The 25,155-nt window shown below is 40.3% G+C and overlaps 1 protein-coding gene across 3 annotated transcripts in view; it reads left to right on the forward strand.

Annotated features, from left to right (window-relative positions):
• LOC135512325 (cGMP-dependent protein kinase 1-like) overlaps positions 1–25,155 on the forward strand; it is a 171,256-nt gene that overhangs the window by 114,856 nt on the left and 31,245 nt on the right. For all 3 annotated transcript variants that reach the window (XM_064934247.1, XM_064934246.1, XM_064934245.1), the window contains exon 4: positions 20,764–20,869. In XM_064934247.1, coding sequence (XP_064790319.1) covers positions 20,764–20,869 — 106 coding nt within the window. The remainder of the gene's footprint in view (positions 1–20,763; positions 20,870–25,155) is intronic.

The raw sequence follows: 25,155 nt of genomic DNA on the forward strand, positions 1-25,155 counted from the left end.
AGCTCTAGACCCACTCGACTGTAGCACCTTCAAAATGAATGAGGGCATGCTTGTCCCCCTGTTTCCTGTAGTACACGATCAGCTCCTTGGTGTCACTGATGAGGGAGAGGTTGTTGTCCCAGCACCACACTGCCAGGTCACTGACTTCCTCCCTGTAGGCTGTCTCATTGTCGCCAGTGATAAGGCCTACCACCTTTGTGTCGTCAGCAAACTTGATGATAGTGTATGAGTCGTGCTTGGCCACGTAGTCGTGGGTGAACAGGGAGTATAGGAGGGAACTAAGTATACGCCACTGTGGGGCCCCAGTGTTAAGGGTCAGCGTGGCAGAGGTGATGTTTCCTACCCTCAACACCTGGGGTTGGCCTGTCAGGAAGTCCAGGATCCAGTTGCAGAGGGAGGTTTTCAGTCCCAGGGTCCTAAGCTTGGTGATGAGTTTAGAGAGGACAATGGTGTTGAACGCTGAGGTGGAGTCAATGAACAACATTCTCACATAAGTATTCCTCTGATTTTGGTAGTGCAATTGAGATTCCATCATCTATGATTTGGTGGGGTGGTATGCAATTTGGAGTGGGTCTAGGGTTTCTGGGATGATGGAGTTAATGTGTGCCATAACCAGCACTTCATGATTACAGATGAGTGCTACAGGACGGTAGTCATTGTGGCATGAAGCCTTAGAGTTGTTGGGAGCAGGAATGGTGGTCAGTTTAGGACATGTGGGGATTACAGACTGAGACAAGGAGAGGTTGAACATGACAGTGAATATTGGTGCCAGCTGTTCTGCTAATGTTCTGAGAAAACACCTTGGAATACCGTCCGGCCCTGTGGCCTTGCGAGTTTTGACCTGATTAAAGGCCTTACTCACGTCGGCCTCAGAGAGCGAGATCACCCAGTCCTCTGGGTCAGCGCCGGCCCTCACGCACGGCACTGTGTTGTTATTGTCGAGGCGTGCATAAAAAGCATGGAGTTCGTCTGGTAGAGAGGCATCATTGGGCAGATCATGGCTGGGTCTTCCTTTGTAATCCGCAATGGACTGTAGCCCCTGCCACATGCGGCGGGCATCAGAGCCTATGTAATATGATTCCACCTTATTCCTATATTGTCCTTTCGCTTGTTTGGATGACTCTTTTAAGGTCGTAGCGGGACATCTTGTACGTGTTCCAGTCTTTAGCCGTAAGCTCAGGGTTGTCTGCAATAGCCTTGTGTGTGGTAACCCTGTCCTCTATGTTAATCCAGAACCTTTAATTGGGGATGCAGCGAACCTTCACTGTGGCGACAACGTCGCCGAAGCATTTCCTAATGAAGCCAGTGAACGAGGTGGTTAGCTCGTCGATGTAATCGGCTGAGTCTTGGGAACATATTTCAATCAATGCTAACAAATCAGTCCTGTTGCATAATCTCCGATTCTGAAGACCATTTCTCAACGGAGCGATTCACGGGTAGTTCCTGTTTGAGCTTCGATTTGTAAACAAGAACCTGGAGTATAGATTTATGATGTGATTTGCCTAATGGGGGACAATGGAGGGCATTGTGTGCTTGCTTGTGGGTAGAGTAACAGTGACTGAAGTCAAGCGTGAATGAGGATACACATGTAACAACAGTGACACTAAGTACACAAAACATTAGGAACACCTTCCTTATATCGAGTTGTCAGGACTTGGCATAAGAAGCATAAATCCATGGCCCCATCCTGCCAGGTGTCAACGGTACAGGCTGGTGGCAGTGGTGAAATGGTGTGGCGAATGTTTTCCTGGCACAGGTTAGGTCCCTTGATACCAATTAAGAATGTTTCCAAGAACTCTGTTCTGGAGGGAAAGGGTGGTCTGACCCGGTATTAGATTGGTGTACCTAATAAACTGAGTATATACTGTATGTGTGTTTGAATCTTTTCAATGTCACACACTGTTACGTTCCCCAGTTTGTGTTGTAGTTTGTATGTTTGCATGTGTTTATTTCAGGAAATGGCTTCCTGAAATCCATCAAGCAGCTGATTGGTCGACTCCAGGGCTAATTGGAGAGCTGACCCCGCCCCCTCGTCAAGACGCAGCTGTCTCCAATTATCTATACCAGAAGCTATATAAAAGCCAGTGTTCTGTGCAGGAGGAGAGAATTTTGCTAGAGAGATTTGCTGGGAGGTCATTGCAGAGATTTTGCTAGAGAGATTTTGCTAGAGAGATTTTGCTAGAGAGATTTTGCTAGAGAGATTTTGCTGGGCTGAGAGTTGGTATGTTTTGTGAGTTTGTTGCTCAGATAGAGCTTATTTGATGTCCTTTGTTTCTTAGTTTGTTTGTGAAATTGTTTAATATTCTGTTTCATTTGTTCCCGGGGGGAAGGGGAAGGCACCTAGGGAGTGTTTAGGCAAGAGGCCCGCGGGCATACATATACCCGTAGCATATTCGCTGTCTAGGCACACTAGGTAAGACCTGGGCGGACCACCCCCTTGTATTTTGGTTAGGGCACCAGGTGGTGCTAAATTAGGTAAGTAGTGGGTAGGCAGGTAAGATAGGAGAGGTGGGGCTTTGAGATTTACTTTCTTTACTTTGGTTCCGTCCAGCCCCTTTTCCCCATATTACCGTGTGAAGGAATAAAGTCCTGGTAAACGGTACCACATTCTGCCTGTTGTCATTCTTTCTTGCACCTACAGTCCATACCTTTTTCGCTTCACGGAGAGTTTAGTTGTAGCATGGTGTTGCGTTCCCTCTTCATAGAGGCGTGCGTAACACACACTACAATAGTACAACAGCATGTCACTTCTCACTGTGAATGTTCCGACCAAAGTTTGTGCCCAGCAGCAGCAGTTGAGACAGACAAGACCCCCTTCCTCTCAGAGCTACCTAACTAACCTCAGGTTAATTATAGAGAGGGCTTCATAATAATTATCAGAGTAGCTAATACCCTAATAACCACCGCTGAGAAAGTTTAGATAAAGACAGGTGTTAATTAACATTCCTTCAGTATTCCAACACATTTGCCTTTCCAGGCGACAGTGATATAATTATAGAGTATGATGAGGGGAAATGGGCCTCCAGAGAGAGGGATGGAGAGAGAGAAACATTTGGAAGAGAGAGCGGAGAGGGGGTAGAGAGGTAAAAAAGGAGCTAGAACCTTAATCTTAAAGGGTTCTTCGACTCTCCCAATAGGATAACCCTATGAAGAACCCCTTTGGGTTCCATGTAGAACCCTTTCTACAGATAGTTCTGTGGGAAACCAGGCTTCCCCAATAATAAATACATATTGTCTCTTGCGTCTCTGTGTTTTAATAATTTTCTGTCTTTTCACTGCGCCCCTCTGTCTCAGAATGTGTAGCCAATGTATCTGATGCTGTCTGGAACAAAGGAGTATGACATGTTGCCACCCTAGCATTTGATTGATTGATGCCAGCAAGCATTTGGCCTCCCTTGATTAAAAGGATTAGCTGAGCTCAACTGTTGGTTTTCCATGAGCAACAAAAATCTCCCCAAGGGAGGCCAGTTTGAATTTGGGTTAACACCAATCAAATCACATCCTAAGCAAAACATCATTATTAGACAAATGTGTCAGTTTCTGGTCTGCTTGTGTTGATGTCCTGCAATAGCTAGCTTGCTAAATCAGCCCTTTCCTAAGCCATGGATGGAGATGGGGATTTGGACTTGGTTTTGAATTAATTCTCTGTACAGGACAATGGTTATGACGGCGATTCTGATCTAACCATTAATTCATCAATTGTGCCACTGGCCTGAAACAATTGAAGTTCAATATGTAGCCTAGTAGGCTCACGTTAACTAGCTAACTAACTTAGCTGGTTCATTGTTACCCATGCAAGGAAGTCAGGCTAGCAAGCATTTTAGGGCAGCATATGACAACAAAAACTTAAAGCTTACTGTATGACAGAGCCATAGATAGTTTTGCCAACATGAAAGAGAGGAGGATTGCATTAGCATTCAACTAGTCTACAAGTAGGGTGAGCCACGTATGCACACACACACAAAACAGTACCATGGAAGGCCTCATTATATTTAGCAATACTGATTGGACTAAATTGTTTTGGATGTCTTTAAATTTGTTTTCAGTATATATATTTTTTTATTTTACTGAAACACGCACACTGCTCTTGCTCGTGTCACTGCTTTTTATTAAGCTTTACATATCGGCCTTCAACAGAGAATTGTTTTTGATATCTTTCCATATGTTTTGAATGTATTAAACTAGCTTGGTAGATTTGATGATGTTTAAATGTTTAAGTTGAAATTGTGCTGGAAGAGCGAAGGCAGTGCTCCTGTTCTCTTTGTGCTGACTTGTGGTAACTCGGTGGTTCTAAATCAGTAGTTGTTTAGTAAACTGTTGAAACCTTGATTGACTATGCAGCAGGTCAGAGAACTATTTGTTACATGTGACACTTGCTTTGTGGACTTCACTGGATAGATGTTGCTCCGGTTTTGTGATGAAGCAAACATACGTGTAGTTGAATTTATTCTGTCACTTTGTGACTGTTGTCTCTTTGTTGTCAACGCCTTAATGTATATCACAGTGGCATATGAACAAATGGGTTATAGAGCAAACAACGCAAATTTCACAACATAAATTGTAATATGGCTTTTACTGACTTGGCTTCCTTGGTGATATTATACACTGACAGCTGCTGTCTACAGAGGGTTCTATGTGGAAGCCAAAAGGGTTCTAGCTGGAACCAAATAGGGTTATCATATAGAGACAGCCAAATAACCTTTTTGGAACTTTTCTTTCGAAGAGTGTTAATCAGAGAACCATAGTAAGAGAAATACAGTCATTCTATCCTCCATTATAATAGTGGGGTACGGCTGATGTAGAAAACCCTGAGCCCTCTTACAAAGTAAAACTTTCTAACTCTCCCTTTCTTCTTCAGAAAGCAGTGCCTATGAGTCTAGGCTCATAAACTCTGTGGCCTCTATATCCAGGAACTCTGGTCTTTTTTTCCTTATGAGACTGCTGAAAGGTGGCACTTTTTCTCATGGTCCTTTGAGACAGATATGAACAATTGTCACCCACCCTTTGTAGGAGCTCTTTTTCAGATGTGTTTTTCAGATGCAGTTGTATCCTGTGTGTCTCTTTTCACTGTATTGTTCTCCCTCAATTGGATAGTACAGGACTATGGGACTTGACCTGTGTAAGGAAATTCACAAAGTACCTTATGTATGTGTCTTTTGCTGTGGCTGTCTTTGTTCCCGTGAAACTGATATGAGGGGCATTTGTCACAACTCATTATAATGCTGGTACCATGCAGCTTTTCAAAGCCAATCTGAGCCATACGGGACCAGAGGGACTGTGTATAAAAGATACTAGAGTTATTTTCAACTTCATTACACTTTGTAGCATCATCTCTTTGACAAGAGATGAATAGTTCAAGGGACTCCCACTGTCACACCCTGGTCGAAGTATATTGTGTTTGTCTGCATTTATTTGGTCAGGCCAGGGTGTGACATGGGTTCATTGTGGTGTGTTTTGTCTTGGGGTTTTAATAGTATTGGGATTGTGGCTTAGTAGGGTTGTCTAGAAAAGTCTATGGTTGCCTGAGGCGGTTCTCAATCAGAGGCAGGTGATTTTTGTTGTCTCTGATTGGGAACCATATTTAGGCAGCCATATTCTTTGAGTGTTTCGTGGGTGATTGTTCCTGTCTCTGTGTTTGTTGTCACCAGATAGGCTGTATAGGTTTTCACGTTCCGGTTGTTGTTTTTGTATTGTTCGTGATTTTTCGTTGTCATTAAACATGTATCAAAAATACCACGCTGCATTTTGGTCCGCTTCTCCTTCACCAGACGAAAACCGTTACACCCACCCAATATGTTTAGTTCCGTGACCCAGAAAACAGAATTGCAAATTTTCAGCAACACCATGTTGATGTGTGATTTAAAACTTGCAAAAATTGGATATTCATATTTTAACTTTAAAAGGGCCGGACCATATTTTATTGGGGTGGGTTGGTTGAAATGTACAAAATAAATATACTTGTAACGGTTCTCGTCTGGTGAAGGAGAAGCGGACCAAAATGCAGCGTGGTATTTTTGATACAGTAGTGGCTTCGGGACATTTCAGGTCTCTGAATGACCTTGAGTGGCATTGCCAGAGCCCGGACTTCAACTTAATCAAACAACTCTGGAGAGACCTGAAAATAGCTGTGCAGCGACTCTCCTCATCCAACCTGACAGAGCTTGAGAGAATCTGCTAAGAAGAATGGGAGTAACTCCCAAATACAGGCTGTAATCGCTGCCAAAGGTGCTTCAACAATGTACTGAGTAACGGGTCTCATTTCACTGTATGGTCTGCATCTGTTGTATTCGGCTCATATAACAAATACAATTTGATTTAAAGGGTCTGAATACTTATGTAAATGTGATGTTTCATTTTTACATTTTTAATACATTTGCAAAAATGTCTAAAAACCAATTTTTACCATGTCATAATGGGTTATTTTGTGTCGCTAATTTTAAAAGCTATTTAATCCATTTTAGAATAAGGCTGTCACATAAGATGTGGAAAAGTTTACATACACTAAATTAACTGTGCCTTTAAACAATTTGGAAAATTCTAGAAAATGATGTTATGGCTTTAGTAGCATCTGATAGGCTAATTGACATAATTTGAGCCAATTGGAGGTGTATCTCCAATTGTGGATGGATTTTAAGGCCTACCTTCAAATTCAGTGCCTCTTTGCTTGACATCATGGGAAAATCAAAAGAAATTAGCCAAGACTTCAGAAGACTTCAGAATAAATTATAGACCTCCAAGTCTGGTTCATCCTTGGGAGCAATTTCCAAATGTCTGAAGGTACCAGTTAATCTGTACAAACAATAGTGCACAAGTATAAACACCATGGGACCACGCAGCCGCCATACCGCTCAGGATGGAGACGCGTTCTGTCTCCTAGAGATGAACGTACTTTGGTGAGAAAAATGCAAATCAATCCCAGAACAACATCTAAGGACCTTGTGAAGATACTGGAGGAAACAGGTACAAAGGTATCTATATCTACAGTAAAATGAGTCCTTTATTGACCTAACCTGAAAGGCCACTCAGCAAGGAAGAAGCCACTGCTCCAAAACCACCATAAAAAGCCAGACTGAGGTTTGCAACTGCACATGGGGACAAAGATCGCACTTTTTGGAGAAATGTCCTCTGGTATGATGAAACAAAAATGGAACTGTTTGACCAAAATGATCATCGTTATGTTTGGAGTAAAAGGGGGAGGCTTGCAAGCCGACGAACACCATCCCAACCGTGAATCATGGGGGTGGCAGCATCATGTTGTGGGGGTGCTTTGCTGCAGGAGGGACTGGTGCAATTCATAAAATAGATGGCATCATGGGGCAGGACAATTATGTGGATATATTGAAGAACATTTCAAGACATCAGTCAGGAAGTTAAATCTTGTTTGCAAACGGGTGTTCCAAATGGCCAATGACCCCAAACACGCTTCCAAAGTTGTGGCAAAAAGGACAACAAAGTCAAGGTATTGGATTGGCCATCACAAAGCCCCGACCTCAATCCTATAAAAAATTGTGGGCAGAACTGAAAAAGTGTGTATGAGCAAGGAGGCCTACGAACATGACTTAGTTACACCAGCTCTATCAGGAGAAATGGGCCAAAATTCACCAAACTTATTGTGGGAAGCTTGTGGAAGGGTACTCGAAACGTTTGACCCAAGTTAAACAATTTAAAGGCAATACTACCAAATACTAATTGAGTGTATGTAAACTTCTGACTCACTGTGAATGTGATGAAAGAAATAAAAGTTGAAATAAATCATTCCCTCTACTATTATTCTGACATTTCACATTCTTAAAATAAAGTGGTGATCCTAACTGGCCTAAGACGGAAATTTTACGAGGATTTAATGTCAGGAATTGTGAAAAACTGAGTTTAAATGTATTTGGCTACGGTGTATGTAAACTTCCGACTTCAACTGCAGATGTTCATTCTCTCCTGTCCTCAGTGATTCACTCCACAGAACAGAGACAGGATGTAGTTTTATACCCCCAACCCCAGCCTGTGGTTGACCAATTTGAATTCCTGGCAATAAAATTGGGCCAGTGGCCAGATAAGTATCCTATTTCAGGTTCAATGTAAAGACAGTTTGGACCAATGATAACTTGCCATGTAGCTATGAGTCCCAGAATGAAATTCCCCCAATGTCTCTGACCCATTAATCATTAATTCCCTATTACAGAAAAACAACTATTTCCATTGATAATTAATTCCCTATTACAGAAAAAACACTATATCCATTGATCGTTAATTCCCTCTTGACCTCTCGTCCTCTGCATTGTGTATTTATCTTTGAAATATTCTTACACTCACCCAAGACCATTTTAAAAAGAAATATACTCTATGAGACATGGCTCGATGGGTCAGTTGATGACAATGAGGTTGAGATACCGGTTTATAGCATTCATAGAATTGACTGAAACGGAAACGGTGGCAGCGTGTGTGTTTTTACGAGGAATGATGCTCATTTTAACCCTCGTTCAGATCTGAAATAGATGGTCTTGAGATTGCATGGGTAGATATACTTCTTCCTAAATGTCTTCCTATACTTGCTGGTGTGTGCTATCGGCCTCCTACGCAGAATCATTTATATGATTTACTTGAATCGAGTTGCTGCGCTCACAATGTATTGGCTGAAAGGGAATGTATTATGCTTGCCGATTTTAATACAAATGTGCACTTATCCCGAATTAAACTCTACAGGTCTTTACCTATCACACCCATAAAACAGTCAAAGTATTAATCATTAACCACCTATCATATCATAATTCTGAACAGTCATAACCTCCTGCATCTGCAAAACCCCCAGCCTTACTTATAATTCATTACTACACAAATTGATTTAATTATATATTACTAGCTAACTAAATGATAACACAGGATAAACACACACTTAATACATTAGAAAAAGGTCCCTAGCCAACTGACACAACATAGGTGGCTTGTTAAGAGAGAGAGAGAGAGAATAGATTCATTTTAGAAACTAGTCTCACAGTAGTCATGTATTTTCCACACGAACCACCATCCGTTTGGAGTCAAATCATTCATACACGTTCGCCGTGTATCTGTGTCGGGAACCAGGCCTTCTTATGAAGGATGTTGGGCCTTTCCGCGTCATGCTTGTGTTTGGCCTTTCCGCGGCATTGTCCAAAAATGTCCGTCCCCCGTCTTCTACTGTTGTTCAATCTTGAAGATGCTCCTTTGAAGATATGCCTACCAGCCGTGTCACCATTGGTTCCCATGAGTGATGAGAGTAGTAGATTACGGTGATTTGAGAAGAGTAGTAGAATAGGATGGTTTGAAGAGTAGTAGAATGGTCCCACTTAAATGCACTTTTCTAGATACTTCAGCTAATAAGTCACACCAGTAATGGTCCGGGAGGTGACATTATTGTCTCTAACTCGTGTTGAGATTTCAGAGTTTGAACCACTTTGGACGTGAGCTGCAGCTAAAACGTCTCTCTGGTCTGAGATGTTTACTCATGAGGCTGCTCGAGCTCTGACCTCACTCAAGGGGGCGGTGACTCACCTGTACAAAATTCTAGAAACAAATTTCCTCTTATAGTTTCTACGATCACATCCCTCTCTTAACAAAAACATAATTTTTCATATTTCATACACAATGTAGAGTATGGACACTTCATACATAGTGTGTATACTTTTAAAGTTACAGTATTTCCTTTATAACATTATTAATGACATCACAAGATAACAACTCATATGACATTAGTGGTCTTTGCGTCTCCTCCGACCATTCACCATGTTCTATTGTTCCAGTATTCACTTTAGAACGTGTTAAGAGTTTCAGTGGGAAAATGTCTCTTTAGACAAAGCACAGTCCTTTGTGAATTTGGAGAGGGAGACCCTAGATCTTCTCTCCTTTAATTTAGAATTTAGAACAGGACTTGAGGTTTCAACCCCTCACACCAATTCCCTTCCCTATTGGTTTTAGTGATCATATGCGAACTATTTCAGGAAACTAGGCAGGTCACTACTTCACAGGAGAGCCGTTTGAACGTAAACTATTTTTTAATCAAAATGTGTTTTTTTGTTGCAGAAATGCCTTCTCAAACATGTGAACTTTCACGTGCCTTAATAACAAACGTGTATGTCATCTGTAAATAGAAATAAAATGGTTAAATCACGAGCCTAGTTGGTGTAGCCACAGGAAAAGTCAGCAACCTTCCCGCTAGCCATGTTCGACTGAGATAATGAGTGGGTTGGACATGCCGAGAGATGAGTTTGGATTGGTCTGCCATATAGCATGCTTCTGTCTATTTGTGCTGGTCCGTATGTCTAAGTAATCCTGTGTAACACAGCTTTTGTTATGTATCATGTAGTACAACTGCATAAGTGTTGCTCTCCACTATCTGGAGGACTGAGTTTTGAAATCAGTGGAATTAGAGTATGATGGCTAAGGAGATGGAGAAAACACCTGTCTCCAGATTAAATCTTCAAACTAGCTGGCATCCGACAGGAGATGTGTCTATCCATGAATGATGTATACAGCTGTATACAGCTAAGATAGTCTAGCTAGCTACATTTTCAGATATTACACATTTCTAATTTTGACAGGAAGTGGTTTCATTTAAAGTTATAGTGTACTGTTAGCTAGCTAGCTAGTGTTAGCTGACTGGCTCACTATCTAACATTACATGTATGATCTTATTATTTGTATCTCAGAGCCATTTGCTTGGCTAGCTATAGCCTAATGTTAGCTAGCTAACATTGAAACTGGTTGGTTAGCTTCCTGCAGATGCATGCGGAGAAGTAACATCATGAGTTAGGATTATGGTTCATTGTTTACCTAGCTAACGTTAACTGGCTGGATCCCTAGCTAAAGTTATATGTATGATCTTATTGTTTCTGTTAGTGTTAGCTGACTGGCTCACTATCTAACATTACATGTATGATCTTATTATTTGTATCTCAGAGCCATTTGCTTGGCCTGCTATAGCCTAATGTTAGCTAGCAAACATTGAACCTGGTTGGTTAGCTACTTGCAGATTCATGCCAGGTAGTAACATCATGAGTTGGTATTATGGTTCATTGTTTACCTAGCTAGCTACATGTCTGAACAAAAGACTCCACTATGCAAGTAACAATTTTGCGTGCGTTCATAAATTCAGTATGGCCATCTACTCCGAATTCAGAGCACTCTTGTCTGAGTGTGCCAGAGCACAGAAAACCTGATGAATTTACGAACGCTCAACACTGTTGAATATGGCCAGTGTCAGTAAACGTCGGCAAAAATTGTTGCCGGCAGCACAAATACAGTCACCAACACACTGGATAATATGAAAACAGTCTAACCAGCACTCTGGATAATATGAAAACAGTCTAACCAGCTTTGCTAGGATGAGCAAAATGGTCACAGTGGGGTGTTCGCTCATTTGTGTCTATAAGTAGCTAGGAAGTTAGCCAATGTTAGCTAATTAGATTGGGTGGTTGACTGCAGTTGTGAGGTCAGAACGTTCAGATCAACCCTACTCATCGCCCAGAGCATCCAGTGTGCGCTCTGAGCGCTCCGAGAGCAAAACACTCTGAATTATGAACGGACAATCTGACAGTACAGTTGCAGTCACCAACGCTCTGGATAGCATAACAACCTAACCAGCTCTGCTAAGGCAAATGATGTTCAGTGAGCTGTTCTCTTACTTGTGTCTGGAAGTAGCTAGCAAGTTAGCTCGGATCAACCCTTAAAGAGGGTGTGAACAAAGTTTTTACTCAACTTGGGGGATACCTTCTCAAGCACAAATGTCTTTATGAACTCCAATCTGGCTTTAGAACAGCTCATTCCACTGATACTTGCCTTATCCACCTTTTTGACCAAATTAACCTCTTACACTTATGGTGGCGCTATTTCATTTTTGGAAGAAAAACGTTCCCGTTTTAAACAAGATATTTTGTCACAAAAAGATGCTCGACTATGCATATAATTGCTACTGTTCGAAAGAAAACACTCTGACGTGTCCAGAAATACAAATATCTTCTCTGTGCGTGCCCTTTAACGTGAGCTTCAGGCAAAACCAAGATGACTTGGCATCCAGGAAATGACAAGGATTTTTGAGGCTCTGTCTTTCATGATCTCCTTATATGGCTGTGAACGCAAGAGGAATGAGTCTGCCCTTTCTGTCGTTTCCCCAAGGTGTCTGCAGCATTGTGACGTATTTGTAGGCAGATCGTTGGAAGATTGACCATAAGAGACCACATTTACCACGTGTCCGCCCGGTGTCCTGCGCCGAAATTGGTGCGCAAAAGTCACCTGCCAGTATTTTTCCATGGGGCACAGAGAGAAGCAAGCTTCCACGAACTGCATGTCAATGAAGAGATATGTGAAAAAACACCTTGAGGATTGATTCCAAACAACGTTTGCCATGTTTCGGTCGATATTATGTAGTTAATCCGGAAAAAGTTTCACGTTGTAGGTGACTGCATTTTCGGTTCGTTTCGGTAGCCAGGCGCAATGTAGAAAACGGAACGATTTCTCCTACACACAGACGCTTTCAGGAAACACTGCGCATTTGGTATGTGGCTGGGAGTCTCCTCATTGAAAACATCAGAAGCTCTTCAAAGGTAAATGATTTTATTTATTTGGTTATCTGGCTTTTGTGAAAATGTTGCGTGCTACATGCTACACAAAATGCTATGCTAGCTTTGCATACTCTTACACAAATTAGTCAATTTCTATGGTTCAAAAGCATATTTTGAAAATCTGAGATGACAGTGTTGTTAAGAAAAGGCTAAGCTTGAGAGCAAACGCCTTATTTTAATTTTATTTGCGATTTTCAGAAATCGTTAACGTTGCGTTATGCTAATGAGCCTGAGGCTTAGTCACAATCCCGGATCCGGGATGGGGAGTTTCAAGAGGTTAAGCAGGGAAGTGAGAAGGGGAACTATATAGGTATGGTCATGTTAGACTTGCAGAAAGCTTTTGATACTGTGGACCATGATATTCTCCTGATGAAACTGAAATGATTGGGGCTTAATGATGTAGCAGTGAATTGGTTTAGGTCTTATCTGACCAACAGAACACAAGTATGTAATGTTGGTGATGTTCTGTCAGAGGCCAAATAAATATCATGTGGAGTACTGCCGAGATCAACTTATATACGTCAATGATATGCCAGATACAGTATAGTGCAACTCCTTCTTTATGCTGATGATTCAGCCATACTAGTATCAGGAAAGGATACAGTTTACATAGAGCAGACCCAGAGTAAGGAATTGCATTTTGTTAGAGATTGGATGACTGACAACAAATTGTCGCTACAACTGAATCGATTTCGTTTGGAACAAAACGTAGATTCCTTAGGGCTGACAAGATAAAGGTAAACTGTGCAGGCAAGGAGATTGAATCTAAAACAAGTGTAATTTATCTTGGTGTGTCCCTAGATAAATCTCTTTCTGGAGAGCTGACTGCTGCTAAAATTAGCTCTGAAATGGCGAACAAATTGACACTTTTATGTCTTAAGACTAGATATTAAGTTAAGAAACTGCTTGTCTCAACCTTGAATCAGTGTCATTTTGATTATGCCTGCTCTGCTTGGTATAGTGGGCTATCAAAAAACCTGAAAACAGAATGCATGTCATACAAAATAATGTTATCAGGTATATGCTGAATTTCCCCCCTAGGACCCACATAGGAATGCAGAAGTTCCGGGAGGTGGCTTGTTGCCTTTGGAGTCCAGAGTGGACCAACTTAAACTTAATTATATGTTTGACATCTTAAATGATCGTGCCCCAGGTTATATGAAAACACATTGAAATGGTCTATAACTGACAAAGTTACAATACCAGAGCTAGTGTTATGTCTTGTAAAATCCCAAGAGTAAACCATACTGCAAGGAGCACATTTTTCTATACAGGCATTTGTCTATGGAATATCCTCCCCTTGGAGATCAAGCGAATAAAGTAAAAATGTATTTAAAAAGCAGGCAAAGGTTTTCATTTGGACAAGGTTGTCTAAGTAAGATAAATCAATCCACTGCCCTTTGTGCCCCCCGCTATTGGTCGGGTGTATTTATTTCAAGGATAGGTATGATGTGCAATTAATAGATTGTTTTAACGTGAAATTAACATTGTTGATTTTTAATATTAAAGATAAGTGCAGTGAATTGTGCCACTTTAGGATGCCAATATAAATTAATGTATTTATGGTTGTTTGTAATTTGGTCTTGCCTTTTTGATCATTATATGTGTTATTGTTTTTACCATTGAGGACCACTATGGATCAAATGTTTTAATTAATACTTTCAAGTTATATCCTCTGGGTCCACATTGTACATTTTGTTGTATATGTCTGTTACCCAAAATAAATTACATTTAAACTGTTGACAGCTAGCCCCTATCTCTGCGTGCTCGAGAAAGGAATGAAGGAGAGAGAGGTGATGTGTCAGCGGTAACACTTTATTTGACACTTAGTATCATAACAAGTTAAGGCATAATATGTCATAAGAGCTGACATAACCTGTCATAACTTAGTCACAACACTGTGATGAGACATATATTTACAGGTATTGTGACATATATAGCAACATGTTATGTTTTCTTATGACACCTACATCGGCGTGTCAAAGCTCACAAATCCTACCACACAAGGCAAACCATTCAATAGTATATTATATAACATTTCATAAAATTGGCAAATTTATTAGCATTGTAATTGTACACACATTGATATCAAACATGTGCCTAGCCCAATACTCTGTCACTGATGACTGGGTTGAATGCAGGAGCATGATAAAACACCCTCTTAGGGACTTATGACAGGCATATGGTAATCTACTATCAGGCTTATATTATTACACTTACAACAAGAACAAATGTCCTGTGATTGATTCTATAAGTTTCCGTATTTTGGAATCAAAATTTGTTTGTTCACAACATTATTATTGTAGTTCTACATTGTTTTGCTTTAATAAAGCTAGGTGTATACTTAGCGCTAGCAATAGTGGAATACATTATAACTGTTAGCTGCAGGTGTGCGCCTCGCCTCGTATGTCGGAAGAATGTGTATTGTATTTACTTTGCCACAATGGCCTGTTTTTGCCTTTACCTCCCTTATCTCACCTCATTTGCTCACATCGTATATAGACTTGTTGATACTGTATTATTGACTGTATGTTTGTTTTACTCCATGTGTAACTCTGTGTCGTTGTATGTTCTGAACTGCTTTGCTTTATCTTGGCCGGGTCGCAATTGTAAATGAGAACTTGTTCTCAACTTGCCTACCTGGTTAAATAAAGGTGGAAAAAAAATGAGTCAGGATGAGAAGCACAGAGGAAAAATGTAAATTGTCTGTGTCTCCTTATTCCTCCTGTTTTCAAGTTTGTAACATTTATAAGCATGGTTTAGTTTTTGAAATCTAGAGACAACATGTTTATCTAAACTGTGATTAGTTTTGTTGTCATTTTGATGTATAATTTAATTGTTTCGGCCCGAATAAAAACAAATGTGATTTTCCCCTTCATATGAGTATAGCCAAGCAAAGGTAGCTAACTTAGGATGTATGTCAATGAGACAAAACAGTGTCTCAGATTAAATGTATTTTCGTAAAGCTGCAATATGTAACTTTTTGTGCAACCTGACCAAATTCACATAGAAATGTGACATATATCTGTCATTCTCATTGAAAGCGAGTCTAAGAAGTGGTAGATCTGGTCTATGTTCACTATTTCTATGCTTCCCATGCTTAAGTGTTGTGTTTGCGTCTTTTACTTTCAGTTTTGTACACAAGCTTCAAACAGCCGAAAATACAATATTTTTGGTTATGGAAAATATATTTCACATGACTCTCTACACTATACTTGCTTGTTTGTTCACAAACCGGAGCAATTTCTGCGTAGTGCATCTTAATTTTTATTTGTTATTTTACAAATGATGGCTCATATTAACTGTATTGACATGAGTACATATGCATCACTCTAATGATAAATATTTTAGAAAGTACATTTTTATGGAATGTGTTTCGAACAGTCACATGCTAACTGCTAACATTAATGTTAGCCAGCTCAGCATCAGGCACTAGCTAGCTAGTTCTTGTTATTGTTTTTTGTTACATATAATACATAGTCCTCTTCTATAATACATTTTTACAATTAGCACTGTATATATAGAGTGAATCAGATGTACTGTTGTTGCCTCAACAAGGAATGGGTGTATTTAGTTGTTTTGCAGAACACCATTTTAAGTGCTAGTTTAGCTAATGTTAGCTAATCAAACACCTAACTGTTAGATAGCTAGCTACAATACATTAATAGTTGAGAGCTAGCTTTAGCTATGTTATGAAAACATTGAGAAAATGGGATTGTAATGTATTTGAGTGTGTGAAAATGTTTGCTATTGCCATAATATATTTGGTATGAAGTTTTAGTTTTCAGCTTTCTTTAGCAGTTTCAAACGAAAGGAAACTTTTTGGCAGGGGAAAACACACTTGAATAAACAATATGATTTAGAGTTAAATCCTTTTTTGTTGTTGTTGTTGTAATGAATTATTTACAGTCATGTTTGAATAACTTGTAGGAAATACACTATATGAAGCATTATGACCATCCTGTGTCACTTTACTTGGACTAAGAAAATACACTTTATGACACTGTCAAGAAACATTATGACCATCATAATCATATAAGTCAGATAGGCCTATCACGTACATGACCTTATGACAATCATCAGTCACAAAGAGGGTGTCTTGTCCTGCTCCTGAAATCTGCTCCTGCATTCATCTCAGTCATCAGCAACAGAGCACTGGGGTAGGTACATGTCTGACATCAGGGTGTGCACAATTACAGTGATAATTTAATATGGTCAATTTCATAAAATGTTATATACTCATGGATAGAAAGTTTGGAGCATAGCATAAGGTAACCAGTGTTTAATTTTTTAGGGCTTGGTATGAGTAAGCTCTAATATACGTATGGGTGTTCTACATGAAACGTCTTAAATTCCTTGAATTATTCATCACCTTAGAAAGTACCATCCATTTCATTGTGTTTGGCTTAGACAAAACATCCGCAATGACTATGTTTTTCACTCAGATTCAACATGTTGTTGAATTTCTTTCTTCAAATTGATCATCAAACAATTAAGCCTGGCACCACCAATGCATGTCCAGAGTGCATAAGAGGAGATTACTGTGACTCAATTTGTAACGGCGTTCTTCGTTTGTCGAAAGAAAGTCGGACCGAAATGCAGCGTGTTGGTTACTCATGTTCTTTAATGGAACAAATGACGATACACGAAATAACTTATAAATACAAAAAACAACAAAACGGAACGTGAAACCTATTACAGCCTATCTGGTGAACACTACACAGAGACAGGAACAATCACCCACGAAATACAAAGTGAAACCCTGGCTACCTAAATACGCTTCCCAATCAGAGACAACGAGAATCACCTGACTCTGATTGAGAACCGCCTCAGGCAGCCAAGCCTATACAACACCCCTACTCAGCCGCAATCCCAAATACTACAAAAACCCCACTATGAAATACAACAACATAAACCCATGTCACACCCTGGCCTGACCAACTAATAAACAAAAACACAAAATACTAAGACCAAGGCGTGACACAATTCATGACTGCTGGTGTGGCGTTAATACGGTCACCGCAACAGCCCTAGCCCCACCTGAAAATGTAATGTTGTGACATACATTCAGAAGTAAAGATATTAAAATGCTTTTTTTCTGGTGACTTTAGGTGTAGTAACTTGTTCAATACTCTTTTGCTCTGTGATATATTCTCTCCAGCCCCTGACAAGCAGAGCTCTGGCCTTAGCTGCTGTACGAGGGATTTAACAAAGCCTTTCTCTCGCTGAGTGACACGAGGCAAATCAACTGATCCTTTATTACTCACAGACTGAGATGATCACAATCAACAGCTCAATCAATCAATAGCTTTAAATATTAGTGTAGGCTGGACGGGAGAGGAGGACTGCAAAAGTAATGGCGGGGCCAGGGGAGCCCATCACACTTGGGCAGGAGAGACTCTTCCAACCGATGGCAATTTCATGGGTTTTTACCGTGATTGATATGTCAGTGTTTCTTGTTGTTAATAGTTGGAGCACCAAGGTTCCTGAAGCAATGACCATCACTGCCAACACCATTGTTATGTGACAGAATTCCAGTTAAACAAAAATATGGGTCTGAGACAGATAATGTTAGATAGTTGTCTTATATGACTCACAGATGTCCTCTGGACAGGTGCTTTTGAGTGATGGTTGCCTCACTGCACTTTTACCTGCAAGGATAATAACAAGAACCTAACCAAGAGCTAGTGGGACAGTTCAAGAAAGGGGAGAGAAGACAACTACAGACTATCAGTACTGCCGCTTTTGGATAAGGGAAGTGGGGAAGAAATGTATGGGCGAGTGGAAGGATTTTGGCAGTGCAAGTATTGGACAGACAGGCAGAGCTTTTCTGTCAAGGACAAGATAGAAGCAGAGACTGTTAATGACACCAAATTGAGGTGAGATCACACTGTGGGAACATAAATCATGATGTGACTTGTCCTTTGTACGATGAAGACAGAAGCAGACTTGATCACACACCTTTTTTGTGTTAGCAATAGTGTTGTTCCAATTTCTATAAGGGATTATGAGATCCCAGGTGTGTATGTGTGACTGTGTTTGTGCCTGTGTGCTTGTGTGTGTGTGTGTGTGTCTGTGTACTTAGTGATCAACACACGTTTATGTGTGTGCTGATTTATGTGGCCTACTTCATATGCATGTATTCTCAGTCCACTTCAACATAATTCCCTCACTATCAGACTCCCACACTTCTCAAGCCCCTTACCATACCACCTCCTTCCCTGCCTGTTTGTCTACCCAGGGCCTGGAGTGGCTTTAATTTGCCCCTGTGTTAAGCTGTCAAGCTAATGGCCAACGGCTCACAAGCATTAAGACATTAATCTACACACACTGCAGGCTAACTAGCTCCCTAAGTCTCACTGCAATTTAGTCAAGTCTCCAAATAACTCACTTTTTACCTCACTGCAATGCTCTCCAGGCCTCTCAATATCTGATTTCGGCATAACCTGTGAATTGTCCACTTACCGACGTAGCACTTTGTTGGGTCTGTGTTTATACCACCATGTCTCTCCTCTTTAATAGTTGTTGCTTTAGGGCCTAACAGGAGTGTTACTCCAAAAGCTTTTCTAGCCCTCTTCCCCGAGGCTTGGGTTTTAGAGGTCTGGAATGGCAGTCTCTTCCCTAGCAATCCTAGGTTGGATCCCTTTACAAAAACATGCTCCCTTCTCACTGGGCACACACTGGTTGAATCAATCATTTCAATTAAATTACGTTGAACCAACGTGTAATAGACATTCAATTGATGTCTTTGCCCACTGGGTTTCATCTGCCTTTGATTTCATGCAGTAGACAGCCTGATATCCCTGGAAAGCTGAAAGCAATATTGTGACGAGGTCATTTCACCAAGCCCTTTTGCTAGGCTGTGAAATCTCCATCTGCTATATTGCATCCATTTAACCAGTGTTTCAGCTCCATGTGTGTGAGTTATCTAGGCACAAGAGAAGTAGGTTTTTGGAATGGGACCCAGCCTCAGTGTTTTAGTTATTTAGTGCTGAAAGAAGGATGCAGAGTGTTTGTTGCGGTCTCCTTCCTCATTAGTTGGTACGAGGGCTGCAGACAGTTTCAGACTGTTAATAGAAATACTCTAACTGGGACTAAAAAGAGCCTGCATGTGTAATGACAAAATCTCTCCTGTGCTCTCCTGTGTTAGAAGACCTAGCTAACACTGGGGCTCAAGTTTAGCTCCTGGGAGGTGTGTGGGTGTTCTCATGGTTGGGTTTATGTGTCTGTTATCTTGTCTGCCCACAAGTGTATGTTTGTCCATTTAATTTGAGGTGTGTGTGTGTGTGTGTGTGTGTGTGTGTGTGTGTGTGTGTGTGTGTGTGTGTGTGTGTGTGTTTGAAAACCTACTGTTTGAGATTAGGTGTGGATGATTCAGTGTCACAGTGTCACAGACAACCAAAACAAACAAATAAAGCAAAAAACAGATAAACATGCATGGACAGGCTCAGCCCCAAAAAATGTTTTACATTTTATTGAACCTTTTATTTAACTAGGCAAGTCAGTTAAGAGCAAATACTTATTTACAATGATGGCCTATCAAAAGGCCAAAGGCCTCCTGCTGGGACTGGGGCTGGGATTAAATAAATTAAATAAATAAATATAGGACAAAACATACATCACGACAAAAGAGACAACACATCACTACATAAAGAGAGACCTAAGACAACAGCATAGCAAGGCAGCAACACATGACAACGCAGCATGGTAGCAGCACAAAAGATGGTACAAACATTATTGGGCACAGACAACAGCACAAAGGGCAAGAAGATAGAGACAACAATACATCACGCAAAGCAGCCACAATTGTCAGTAAGAGTGTCCATGATTGAGTCTTTGAATGAAGAGATTGAGATAAAACTGTTCAGGTTGAGTGTTTGTTGCAGCTCGTTCCAGTCATTAGCTGCAGCAAACCTAAATGACGAGCGACCCAGGGATGTGTGTGCTTTTGGGGCCTTAAACAGAATTGGATACATTGGAATGGATCCATTCATCATTGATGAACGTCATGCTAATGATTCTCCTGTTATACTATGTAGCCTTTCTGCTGTGGGGATCTTAGGGGATGTCCAAGTAGATACCTGGTTAATAATACAACTAATTTTATTGTGAAAATGCCCTGCAATCCATGTTTCTCCCTGACTATTCTAATCACTCCTCTCTTCTCCCTCTCCAGCTCTCACCAATGTGAAGTTATGGGCCATCGACCGACAATGCTTTCAGACTATTATGATGAGGACGGGCCTAATCAAGCACACTGAATACATGGAGTTTTTAAAAAGGTGAGGAACAGAAAGACTATACTTCTAGATACTACTACAGTACAAGGGTTGGCTATATTGTAGAGATTTACCATTGAAATCCCACGCAAGTATGTAAGCACCCACTGTACCGGAAAAAATAGACATCCCTTCTTCCTGCTCTCTTTCTTCTCCATCTGATGTTGACATTAGCATAGGGTTTGCAGAGGAAATGAGCTGAATATGGGGAAGCCTATTAACATATTAAAGGCAGATAGAATCATATTGTTGCACCCACACACAGCCTGGAATAAAACAAGTCCTCTTCAAAAGATGGAGGGAGAAGAGAGTGTTATATACATCATACAGGAGGTATGAGATGCCTTGGAAGTATACTGCCTTCACTGCTTACCCTCTATGTCCCTCTGTCTGCCCATCTGATTGTCCCCCTGTTCTGTCTTTTACTATCTGACATTTTTCTTTCTATCGCTCTGCTTTTTTTGGGGATATTTTATGAAAATGGAATGACATTTCCTTTCGATGGGTTTTATTCATGCAGAGTTAATCTGTTTCCCGTAGTTCAAATGTGTAATTGCATAAATAACTTTCATCCATTGAGAGGCTCTCAGAAATACCCTGCTGGGCCCACTACCACTCAGAGGTTTACAGATGTTATTTATTCAGAACAAAGGCCTCATGAATCACACAGTATTCTCTCTCACTCGCTCCTGTCTGAGTTCTAGTGGCAGCCAGGTGAAAGTGAAAGCAGGAAACCAGTCAGCCTTTCACTGTAAAAGGATATGCCCTCAATAGGTGACATTGCAAGGGCAGCCAAGGAAGGTAGAGAGCCTCCTCAGCTCTTTCTATACTGCCATCATAATGGAGATGTACTGTAGTGTAATGTACCAGAAATACCTTTCTGACCATATAAAGTAGTTTGGGGGTGTATTTTGTTCTCAATCTAAAGTCATGTTTGAGACTCAGACTGAGTGGAGCGTGTCTCGTGGCAGGTAAGGCAGGTGTGTGTTTGAAGCAGATATTTCTGACAACAGGATTGATAGGTCAACAAGCTAACTTTCATACATGTTCAGATACAAATCCATATTTCTTGGTTCAAAACGAGAGTTACATTTACAGCTGGTTCTTTATTACGGACTTCCTACTTTTCTCATAATTATTGTTGAAGTTAGCTTGCTGTATTTTTTTATCTTTATACCCCGGGAGGACAAGTGATTTTGTAATTGTTGTAGTTCACTCTATGGATTTTAGATCCCAAGAAGCTCTGCTTGTTGACAGTTCAGCTAATAAAATATTATTAAAGAGCAGTCGGATTACGGTAAACCAACTGTCTCCATGAGTCAACCTTTATGCATTTTTTAAATCTGCAATGAAATTAGACATTCGTCCTCCTTGGAAATAGAAGAGGAATATTAATTTAAAACTTCTGCGAGGAGAGGGATAGAAAGAGGGGGAGTGTGTGTGTCTCTGTGTGTCTTATCTGGAAGGTATTTTTCTTAGCTCTGTTTAAATTACACTCTGGAGCTCAGGAGAAACCGAGACCCCAGCCAATCCCCCTGCTTTCATGAGTTGTGTTGCCTGGAAAGTGTCACTTGGATGGCAAGAGAGCTATTGCTGATTCCCTATCTCAACAGGAACAGCGTTTAGATAGTCCAGGCGCCTACAGCTATCAGAGTTGAGATAACATGATCAATCATTTCACATTCTTAGCTAACGTTTTTTTTTAGATAGACTGCAGTAGTGTGTAGCTCTGGGCCTGATTTCCCAAAAGCATCTTAACTTGTTTTGGCTGCAATCCCGTTAACGGGATAATTGTCATCAACACCCGCTGAATAGCATAGCGCTACATTCAATGAACATTACTAAAATATTAATATTCATGAAATCACAAGTGCAATATAGGAAAACAGAGTTTAGTATTTTGGTAATCCACCTGTCGTGTCAGATTTTGAAATGATGCTTTACAGCGAAAGCAATCCAAGCATTTGTGTAAGTTTATCGATCGCACGACAAAACATTAAGTACACTTAGCATCAGATAGCTTGGTCACGAAAATCAGAGAAGCAATCAAATTAATCATATAACTTTGATGATCTTCGGATGTTTTCACTCACGAGACGCCCAGTTACACAACCAATGTTCCTTCTGTTCCATAAAGATTATTTCTATATCCAAAATACCTCCGTTTGTTTGGCGTGTTATGTTCAGAAATCCACAGGAAAGAGTGGTCACGACAACGCAGACAAATTCCAAATGTCCACAGAAACATGTCAAACGTTTGTTATAATCAATCCTCAGGTTGTTTTAAAAATATATAATCAATAATATATCAACCGCAAATGTCTTTATTAGTAGGAGAGGGAAAAGCAATGGCTGTCCAAACTCAGTTGCGCGAGCAAAACTCATGTGACCACTTGACGCGATGTTATCGTTCTGGCTCATTTTTCAAAATAAAAGCCTGAAACTATGTCTGAAGACTGTTGCTACCTTGAGGAAGTGATAGGAAAATTAATCTGGTTGATATCCCTTTAAATGGAGCAAAAGGAGGCTACGGAACACGGAGTTTTCAAAATAGAGGCCACTTCCTGTTTTGATTTTCCTCAGGGTTTCGCCTGCAATATCAGTTCTGTTATACCCACAGACAATATTTTGACTGTTTTGGAAACTTTAGAGTGTTTTCTATCCAATACTAATAATAATTTGCATATATTAGCAACTGAGACTGAGGAGCTGGCCGTTTACAATGGGCACCTTTTCATCCAAGCTGCTCAATACTGCCCCTGCAGCCATAAGAAGTTAAGGCTGCAGCAAAGTTCAACATTAAATCCTTTGTGGGAGCATCATTAAATATCTGAGCTCTTTCCCAAAACCATTGTTACTAAAGTTTCACTTGAAAACGTTAGTAATTTAAATAGATTACTTCTGTCCCCGAAAATAGCATACTACAGATGTAGGATCTTAATTTGGGCCAGTTTGCCACAGCAGGAAAATAATCCTCCAGCAACAGGAAATATGAAATTATTATGTGGATTATAATTAATGGACATTTTTTGGGGGGAAGGTTATACTTATTTTGTTTGTGCAAGTCAAGTCTGACATTTAAGGTGGAATTACAGACTTTAGAAGCCTTTTTAGAACCCTTGAATACATTTCAAGTTTGCATTTCCTGCTGTACAGGAAAATTCTTAGCAACAAAAAGTTATCAAATTAAGATCCGACATCTATAAGTCACATACAGTATGTGCACCACAACATTGCTCTCTCTCACTCTGATGTGTGTGCATCTTGCTAGCTGTCACTCAAATGGTAAGGGGCTGAAGCTCATTGGCTGGAACTCAAATTGCAAGGGGGCTGGCCCAGCACATCTTCCAGAAAAACAGTTGCTTTCAAAGTAGGGATTTTGTCACTATTTGAGGTAAGACAGTAATTCTGCTAGTAGATTATATGCATGTATGACCTACACATTGACATATCCAGCCCAAAGTGGGAGGTTTTAACAATTCTTAGTAGTCATCAAAGTTCCAGAGATATCTTTAACAACTGACTCACAGAATAGCTAAATGAGTCTTGAGATAATTTTTCTCCTTCCACATCACTTAACACACAGACGATTTCTGCTAAACTTAATATCAAAATGTGTCCCAGTCTCTCTGAAACTGCAGAACAATGTTTGCAATGTGCTAATAATTGTTACAAATAAACAAAGGAATAAAAGATGTTTCAAATTAAACCTGAGATCACTGCATATAAATTCAGTACCGGCAACATCCCAGTAAGCAAAATAGGTATAAAATATATATTTTCCGGACGTTGAAATCAGGTTCATTTTCGGTTCTGAATTAAAGTTGAAGAAACATAATTCACAGATGGTAAAAATACACGTATTGTTTTGGTAATTGATTCCATGGCCAAATTTCAACCGCACATAAATTCTCAATTAAGCATTAATATATATTTTTTAATCTATTTAATATAGGAAAGAGGGGCCAATTGAAGATTGCAGCATATGCTATGTATTATTACTCCCATCTGTCACAAAGTGTAACGGTTTTCATGTGGTGAAGGAGAGTCGGACTAAAATGCAGCGTGTAGATTGCAATCCATGTTTAATGAACAAACGTAAACACGAATCAATACAAATACTACAAAAACAAAAGAACGTAACGAAAACCGAAACAGCCTATACTAGTGTAAACTAACATAGAGACAGGAACAAGGACACTAAGGACAATCACCCACGAAACACACAAAGAATATGGCTGCCTAAATATGGTTCCCAATCAGAGACAACGATAATCACCTGACTCTGA

The sequence above is a fragment of the Oncorhynchus masou genome, chromosome 24 (genome assembly GCF_036934945.1).
Source record: "Oncorhynchus masou masou isolate Uvic2021 chromosome 24, UVic_Omas_1.1, whole genome shotgun sequence".
NCBI lineage: Eukaryota > Metazoa > Chordata > Actinopteri > Salmoniformes > Salmonidae > Oncorhynchus > Oncorhynchus masou.